Source organism: Lottia gigantea, assembly GCF_000327385.1.
Source record: "Lottia gigantea unplaced genomic scaffold LOTGIsca_230, whole genome shotgun sequence".
NCBI lineage: Eukaryota > Metazoa > Mollusca > Gastropoda > Lottiidae > Lottia > Lottia gigantea.
This window is the reverse complement of record NW_008708646.1, coordinates 85,655-95,290: the sequence shown is the minus strand read 5'-3', so window position 1 is coordinate 95,290 and position 9,636 is coordinate 85,655. Positions and strand designations below refer to the sequence as shown.

General features: G+C 37.6%; 1 protein-coding gene across 1 annotated transcript; it reads right to left on the bottom strand.

Annotated features, from left to right (window-relative positions):
• Window positions 1–5,582: 5,582 nt before the first annotated feature.
• Window positions 5,583–9,387, bottom strand: LOTGIDRAFT_174980 (hypothetical protein; the record flags this gene model as incomplete). The annotated part of the gene is made up of 2 exons (XM_009055073.1): window positions 5,583–5,891; window positions 8,179–9,387. 2 exons carry the CDS (start codon window positions 9,385–9,387, stop codon window positions 5,583–5,585), a joined length of 1,518 nt encoding a protein of 505 aa, XP_009053321.1.
• Between the last annotated feature and the right edge of the window lie 249 nt (window positions 9,388–9,636).

The window sequence follows — 9,636 nt, the reverse complement described above, 5'->3', positions numbered from 1 at the left end:
ATCCATGTTTTGACAAGTATAAATGAATCGACTTAAGCATATCCAGCAATGTTAATATGGTACCGCTCCACCCCCGAATAACACTGCAGTAAACTATCATTGTCTCGCTCGCTTGAAGAGGAGGGTGTCGAGTAATATAAAATTGAGAGAGAGAAAATAAACGAATGACTTTCATGTAATAGCCTGACCATTCCATGCCTCGATAGCGCAGTAGGCAGCGCGTCAGTCTCATAATCCACTCAAGAGAAAAGCAATCTGAAGGTCGTGAGTTCGATCCTCACTCGGGGCAGATATTTTTTCAAAGTAAGAAATCATTTATTATTATTCAAAACCAGTAAAATCTGTATCGATCCATTAAATAACCTAGAGAATGTTGTATGTGATGCAATGACCGTACAAAACCCTGAGACAGCTGTCGCTCTCAAGCCTCCATAGCTCAGTGGCTAGAGCACTGGTCTTGTAAACCAGGGGTCGGGAGTTCGATCCTCCCTGGGGGCTGAGAACTTTTTTTTCTCAATTCTAATCTCAGTACTCAATATTTCATGCTGTGGTCGGCCGAAATAGCTCAGTTGGGAGAGCGTTAGACTGAAGATCTAAAGGTCCCTGGTTCGATCCCGGGTTTCGGCAGGAGTTCTGAACTCTGGCGGCAGACACTTTTTGTTTTAACGGAATGAATAATATTCGATCCAATTGCCTGAGAAACAAAACGCATTGGACATGCGGAAGGCATGTGACGAGGTGGCCGAGTGGTTAAGGCGATGGACTGCTAATCAATTGGGGTCTCCCCGCGTGGGTTCGAATCCCATCCTCGTCGAAATGTATTTTTTGTAATCCGTTCTGTAGAAATACCTGTTTCCGAATTCTCGACCTCAGTCAACGTTCTCTAGTCCTGTGAATTAATCACATCTCAAGCCCTTCCTAATCCTTAATCCATCCACTGCAGTGCTTCAATGCCCAACCTTATTTCACAACGGTTGATGTCAGCCGAAATAGCTCAGTTGGGAGAGCGTTAGACTGAAGATCTAAAGGTCCCTGGTTCGATCCCGGGTTTCGGCAGGAGTGCTGAACTCTGGCGGCAACTCTGGAAAATGCAGAAGAATGTAACCCTTTACGTTATAGCACACTGGAACAATTCATATACCAAACAATGCAAATACGTCATAATGAGCGCTTGGAGTAATCCTTCATGCACGGGTATGTCAGGATGGCCGAGCGGTCTAAGGCGCCAGACTCAAGGATATCTTCCTTCGCTGCCATTCAGCGAAATGAGCGTTCTGGTCTACGAATGTAGGCGTGGGTTCGAATCCCACTTCTGACAAATAATTTTCCTTCTGTTTTCTATTGAACAATGACCCCAATTGTTCCAACGGGTTGTTTCATGCGACTGAATGCGCCGCTGGTATAGTGGTATCATGCAAGATTCCCATTCTTACGACCCGGGTTCGATTCCCGGGCGACGCACACTTTAACCAACATTTTTCTTGCATGGGATCAATTCAACACATGCAGGATTTTCACCACAGATGCAGGTTTCTAATGCGAACGGTGCCTCAATAGCTCAGTGGTTAGAGCACTGGTCTCGTAAACCAGGGGTCGGGAGTTCGAACCTCCCTTGAGGCTGTGTCAATTGATGGGTATACTTTTCATCATTTATGACAAATTTCCTGTTCGAGAGATTCGTCGATGGGGGTAAATGGACCGTACACCGCTTTTGCCACGTCGGGTTTTAGATACAGTGACAAAATGTTCGAAAGGTAGTGTACCATGGCCCATTGGGGACATTTGCAATTTTTTATTTTTCGACGTTTCTCAGTGGTTTGAGAGCAGAAGAACTGCAGAAAACAGGAATTGAAATTGTGAAAATTCGAGAAACCGACAAAAAATAGAAGGAATGGAGGAAAATAGAGAAACTTTAATTAGAACGATGACACAAAATACATAAAAATCACAAAAATTCATAAAAACAATAATTAATCAAAATTTCACACTGAATTTTTTGTGTTTTTCATAATACTTTGGAAAAAATTAATTTTTCATGTTTTCACTATTTTTACGATTTTGTGTACTCATTCTGTGCCCTATTATTCTCAATGGATCTTTTTATACGCCCACACATTAATGTCTGTCTGTCCACAATTGTTTGTTGACACGATAGAGAGCTGGGTTCTTGATGGATGGAACTTGGTGTGGGTCTTTGTAATCACCGAAGGATGAAGCCTATTGAAAATCAGACGAATCGAAAAATATTTACTATGAGTTATTGCCCTTGTTCTTGAATTGTTTGTGGACACGTAAGAGAGCTGGTTTCTTTATGGATTTTGACGAAACTTGGTGTGAGTGTTTGTAATCACTTCAGGATGAACCCTATTGAAAACCAGACCAATCGAAAAATATTTATTATGAGTTATTGCCCTTGTTCTTGAATTCATTGTGGACACGATAGAGAGCAGGTTTCTTGGTGGATTTTGACGAAACTTGGTGTGAGTGTTTGTAACCATTCAAGGATGAACCCAATTGAAAATCAGACAAATCGGAAAATATTTGATATGAGTTATTGCCCTTGTTCTTCAGAACCCGTTCAATTTTTAGTTTGTAAACACTCTGGAAGGCACAATTCTTAATGGATTTTTATGAAACTTGGTGAAATTGTTTATTATCACCCAAGGTTGAATCCTGTCCAAAATTAGAATAATCGAAAATTATTTTTATATGAGTTATTGCCCTTTTTCTTGAGAATGCGTTTAATTTTTAGTTTGTAAACACTCTAGGAGGCACAATTCTTGTCGACCTCCCGGACGACTTGGCTGCCATTACAAAAGTGGGCGTATTACGATGGGGCATCGCTATTTTTAAATTTTGGTATGTATTTAAATGTCAACATAGTGTGCGTACTACGAAAGCCTATTAGGGCCAAATTCATTGATAATATTTTTTATTTTAAAGTTGTAATTACAAGTTGTAAAGGTGTAATTACAAGTTGTAAAGGTGTAATAACAAGTTGTAAAGGTGTAATAACAAGTTTCTAAAGGTGTAATTACATGTTGTAAAGATGTAATTACAAGTTTGTAAAGTTGTAATAACAAGTTTATAAAGGTGTAATTACAAGTTTGTAGAAGTAATTACAAGTTGTAAAGGGGTAATTACTAGTTTGTAAAGTTGTAATTACTAGTTTGTAAAGTTGTAATTACAAGTTTATAAAGGTGTTATCTGTTACTACCCCCCTGTCACTATACACTCTCTGCCACAATACCAGCTTACTACACTATCCGTCGCTATACTGACTATTACTATACTCCATGTCACTACACTCGCTGGCACTACACTCTCTGCCACTACACTTTCTGTTACTACACATTCTGCCACTGCATCTACACTCTGTCACTACTCTCCGTGTCTCTACAGTCTCTGCCACAACACTATCTAACTACACTCTCACCACACTCTCTGTCACTGCACAATCTCTCACTACACACTCTGTTACATGTACTACAATCTCTGTCACTACACCTTTTGTAACTACAAATACACCCACTCTCTACTCTCTGTCACTACAAACCATGTATCTACCCACACTGTCACAACACTCCGTGTATCTACACACTCTGTCACTACACTGAGTGAAATGACTGTGAAGTGACTGTGAAGTTACGTGAGTGTAGTCACTACACTCCATGTATCTACACACTCTGTCACTACAGTCCATGTATCTACACACTCTGTCACTACACTACATGTATCTACACACTCTGTCGCTACACTCCATGTATTTACACACTCTGTCGCTACACTCCATGTATCTACACACTCTGTCACTACACTCCATAATTACAACTGTACAAACTAGTAATTATACCTTTACAACTTGTAATTACACCTTTAGAAACTTGTAATTACACCTTTATAAACTTGTAATTACAACTTTATAAACTTGCTATTACAACTTTACAAACTTGTAATTACATCTTTACAACTTGTAATTACACCTTTAGAAACTTGTTATTACACCTTTACAACTTGTTATTACACCTTTACAACTTGTAATTACACCTTTACAACTTGTAATTACAACTTTAAAATAAAAAATATTATCAATGAATTTGGCCCTAATAGGCTTTCGTAGTACGCACTCTATGTTGACATTTAAATACATACCAAAATTGAAAAATAACGATGCCCCATCGTAATACGCCCACTTTTGTAATGGCAGCCAAGTCGTCCGGGAGGTCGACAAGAACTATCAGTAAATGAAACATCTGTCGAAAACCGTGCCATCAAGAATGTTTACAAAATTGAACGATTTTTGAGTGTTTACAACTACAAGTTAAAAATTGAACGCGTTTTCAAAAACAAGGGCATCAATTCATATAAAATAATGTTTGATTGTTTTCATTTTGGATAGGGTTCATCATTGGATGATATTAAACAATTTCACCAAGTGTCATCAAAATCCATCAAGAATTGTGCCTCCTAGAGTGTTTACAAACTAAAAATTAAACGCATTCTCAAGAAAAAGGCAATAACTCATATAAAATAATTTTCGATTATTCTAATTTTGGACAGGATTCAACCTTGGGTGATAATAAACAATTTCACCAAGTTTCATAAAAATCCATCAAGAATTGTGCCTTCCAGAGTGTTTACAAACTAAAAATTGAACGGGTTCTGAAGAACAAGGGCAACAACTCATATAAAATATTTTCCGATTTGTCTGATTTTCAATTGGGTTCATCCATGAATGGTTACAAACACTCACACCAAGTTTCGTCAAAATCCATCAAGAAACCAGCTATCTATCGTGTCCACAATGAATTCAAGAACAAGGGCAATAACTCATAATAAATATTTTTCGATTGGTCTGATTTTCAATAGGGTTCATCCTGAAGTGATTACAAACACTCACACCAAGTTTCGTCAAAATCCATCCAGAAACCAGCTCTCTATCGTGTCCACAAACAATTCAAGAACAAGGGCAATAACTCATAGTAATTTTTTTTCGCTTGGTCTGATTTTCAAAAGGGTTCATCCTTGAGTGATTATAAACACTCACACCAAGTTTCGTCAAAATCCATCAAGAAACCAGCTCTCTTACGTGTCCACAAACAATTCAAGAACAAGGGCAATAACTCATAGTAAATATTTTTCGATTCGTCTGATTTTCAATAGGCTTCATCCTTGGAATTTAAGGTTGTAATATTGCGGTTAAGCAATGTTACGAAAGCACAGGCACAGGCATGTAGGCGTAACCTCTAGTGATAGAGCAATGTTTGTGAAGTTAGTTTAAAAGAATGATATAGAATATTTGAAATGCAAATCCATTATCTTCTGAATCTGAAATATATAAGAAGAATACTGGTTCCAACAGGAACATTAATAACCATGGAAATCATGATAAATATTTTTACTGCAGGTGAAACTGAGGAATTGTCCTATATTAAATGAAAAGGAAAATGCGTATTTCATATAAAAAAATATATATAATTTATTAAGTGAAAATAGTATACATGTATGATATTTTTGCGAGGAAACTCTTCAATGCAAGTTATCATAAATAAGAATTATTAATTAAAGGAAATGTACTAAACCTATGGAACGGGGATGGGGGGTAATCTACCACGGACTAAGATACCATTTAGATTTTTATTACGGGTATAGGCGATAACTAAATCATTTGTAAAGACTGTTGGAAATTTTTCCTGCAATTCTTTGTAAAGACGGATAATTATTCGGGGAACTTGACCAGCTGTGTTGTTGTATTGAATAACAAAAGGTATAATTTGGAAATCAACTTGGATGTTCATTCCTAAAGGATGCATGGTTTGTAATTTGTTTATCCAATAATTTTCGCGAATGAGTCGAATTTTCTTTGTATCAATGCCAGGTTGTTTGTATATCTGTTCAATGGGAATGATTTTCAGGTCTGTTAATTGGTGATCGGGTTGATTGAAGTGTTTTGAAACGGTTTTATTAATTTTTTTTAAGTTGATATCAGACTTATGATGGTTGAAACGGACCCTTAACGAATTTTTTGTCTCCCCAACGTATTGTTCTTCACATTTTGTGCAAGAAATGAGATAAATAATATTTTTGCTGTTGCAGTTGAGTTTTTCATTTACTTGAAATATGGAATCTGTGCGTCTATTTTGGAAAGAATTTGTTGGTAAAATGAAGGGACAGGTTTGACAGCGAGGGTTGTTACAAGGATAAACTGAAGAATTTGGTATTGGCAAAAGAATCGAATTATTTTTAGCAGAGATTTCAGCAACTGTTGAGCTTTTAATACCTCTCAAGAACCTTCTAGAATATCCACGCTCGCGCAATTTTTGGAAAACAATTGAACAAGCCTCCTCGAAGTCCTTCTTGCGCGTACAAATTCGGTGAAATCTCAAGATCTGCGACTTTATAATGCCAGAAAAGGTATGTTTAGGATGAAAAGATGATTTGAATAAAAGTTGGTGAGTATCAGTGGGCTTAAAAAAAACTTTAATATCTAATTGATTGGTTTCATGAAAATTGGTATCTTTAAAAACTGTGGTGTCTAGAAAATCAATCTGTTTGTCGCTAATATTAGAAGTTAATTTTACAGAAGGGTGGTGGCTATTGAGAGTATCAAAATATTCCCAAAATTCATCTATTGTATGAGTCCAAATTAAGAAAATATCATCAAGAAATCTTACATAAATTGGTAGTTTGGGACAGAGGAGTGAAACTTCTCTTTCCCATTCTGCCATGAAAATGTTTGCATAAGAGGGCGCAAAGCATTTTCCCATGGCAGTTCCTGAAGCCTGAAGATAAATATTTTCATTGAAAGTAAAGTCATTACGTTTTAAACAAATTTCCAAAAGTTCAAGAATTTCTTTATCTGGTCTATCAGGATCGGGCTTTTGCTCGAATGCCTGCTTTACAGCGCGTAATCCAGAATCATTGTCAATTTTAGTATACATGCTTTGAACGTCTAAAGAGACTAAAAGGGCATTTTCTGGGATCACGAGTTATTTTACCTTTTCCACAAAGTCGTTGGTGTCTTTGATATAGGCAGGATGTTTTGAGGCAAGAGGCAGTAAAAAGTGATCAATGTATTCTGATACCCTGTACGATTCGCTTCCACAATCGGAAATAATTGGGCGACCTTTTGGGATTTTATTTGGAGAGAACCACTCAGTTTCAGGATTTTTGTGTATTTTTGGGAAGGTATAAAGATGTCTCTGACGTGGTTCTTTTTTTGGCTTTAAATAATCAAATTGTTTTTGCTTAATGTAGTCTTTCTGAAGTAAATTTTTCAAAATATTTGTTATTAATTTAGAAGTTTCTTTGTAGATCGGGTCCTGCAAACGAGTGTAATGTTCAGGATTGCTTAATTGAGATTCGACTTCTTTAACATAATCCTGCCTCTTTAAGATCACACAACAACTGCCCTTGTCGCTTTTCTTGATAACAATATTCTTGTCATGTTTTAGAGCGTTCAAAGCAGTACGTTCCGCGTGCGAAAGGTTGTCTTTCTCGGTTACTATAGGCAAACGAGATATTTCATCATTCATTTCCTGAAAGGTATCCAAAATGCTTTTGTTTATACAACTATCCACGGGTGTGAATTTCGATTTTTCAACAAACTTGGTGATCGGACCACGAGAAGGCGTGTTTCTGTAGAAATAGTTTAACCTTAAATTTCTCTGGAATCTCTTTGTGGCTTCAATTAGTGGAGTGTGTGACAAAGGTTTCTTGGTAGGTATAAATTTAAGCCCTTTATCTAAAACTTTTTGTTTACTTGGAGAGAGAACTCTAGAGCTTAAATTAACAACTGTTTTTCCAAGCTGAAGACAAACATTGGGACCCCCCGCTCCTAGTTTAAAGGTGCTGTGGAAACTGTGACAAAGTTCATCCAATGGTCGTAGATGGCTTTGGCAGTCATTGGAGTCCAATGAATGTCGTCTCCTCTTACTTTAATGATAGTATCTACTGCTGAAATAATGGTTGTATTTGGTGGAGGACTGTTGATTATCAAGGCATTGAATTTCTCTAAATTTTTACTGTCGACTTTATTCTTCAGTTGGAAAGTATGAGCAGTGGGTATATGGGTGATGAAGATACGGGAATTAGGAAACACGGAAGAAGCTAAAGAAACAAGATTGGTTATTTTTTGAAGATAATATCTGCCGCTTCACCTCTATTGTTGAGGCCCACATGAAAAATAATGTTGTCAGGATCAATGCTATTCGATGCTGGTTGCTGCTGGTGTTTTTTAAGAATTTGGATGATATGGTCTATTTTGGCTCCTGGGTATGATTCAACTTGAGTGTTTGAGTTTATTTTGGATCTGTCGATTCTGTTCAGATTAGATGATCCCAATATCAAATTTGATTTGGTAACAGCAGGTAATGACCATGATTCTTTATTTTGGTTGGCATGACGACTTGGTAGTTGCTTAGGATCATAATCGATCTTGCGTCGGGAAGATTTAGAATTCTGCGAAGTTGATTGTCGAGAAGGAGATGGTGAAGAGGTTAAAGGAGATGAACTTGGCTGAGAAGAAGATTGTTGGGAAATACTCGAAGATGGAATAGCCAGATTGGGAGACTTAGAGATAGATTTTGAGGAAGAACTATTAGAGGGAAGGGTGGATGAACTTGTGGTGGGTTTAGTTGATAGAATAACGGAGGTTGTGGTAGTAGAGATTATAGCAGACGAACTAGTAGGGGTGGTAGTACATGAACAACTAGGGGTAATGGTAGACGAAGTAGTAGAGGGTATAGTTGAAGAACTTATAGAGGTCGTAGACGATGAACAGGTGAAGGGTGTTACAGACGAACTGGTAGAAGGAGTAATTACACTAGTTTGTGGATTGGAGGCAAAGGCAAATGATGGGGTTACTGAGAAATTGGTAGTACGATGAGTGGAAGAAGAGAAACTGGTAGAGGGCATGGAAGAAGAAGGCAATGTTAGGGACATAAGTGGGACAGGTTTAGTGGTTGGTGAAATCTTTGAAGTCTTTCTTGGTGTACCTTGGACTGCGTCTGGAGAAGAGGCTGAAGGGCGACGTTTGCGAGTGGGAGTTTGGCTGACATTATTTGGGATACTGTAACGGTTTGTAGTAGCGGCTGCAATGGTTTCTGTGACTTCCATGGAATCGTCAGGAATACCTATGTTACGTATGATGTCGGAATATTTTTTCAAAGATTCGTCGGACAGTTTATGTCTGTAGATGGTTTTGGCCCAGTTGATAGCCTTAGCAGAAAATTCTTTAATGCGAGAATCGGAAAAAGAGCGAGATTTTATGCCATTGATTTTCTGGATCAGCATGGATTCATAATGGTCTTTTAAAGAGGTGAGAATATCTTTAGCCCATGAATGGTTGATAGTGTTGATTATTCTAGAAATCACGTCGTTTCTCATAGCTGGTTTTATGAAGTGGTTTAGCTCCTTGATTTTATGATAAAAGTTTTTAGTGGACGACCTTCAAGCTGAGTTTTGATAACCGATAGGTGATGAAGAGCTTGCAAGACCTGATAAAACATTCGTATTATTGGTGCTTCAGCATTCTGGCTAACTCGATGTTGAGGATTTGATGGATATTGCTGATGGCTAGAGGGTTCCTATTATGCTGAGAGTAATGGTAATTTCCAGAGTGATTCCAATTTTGCT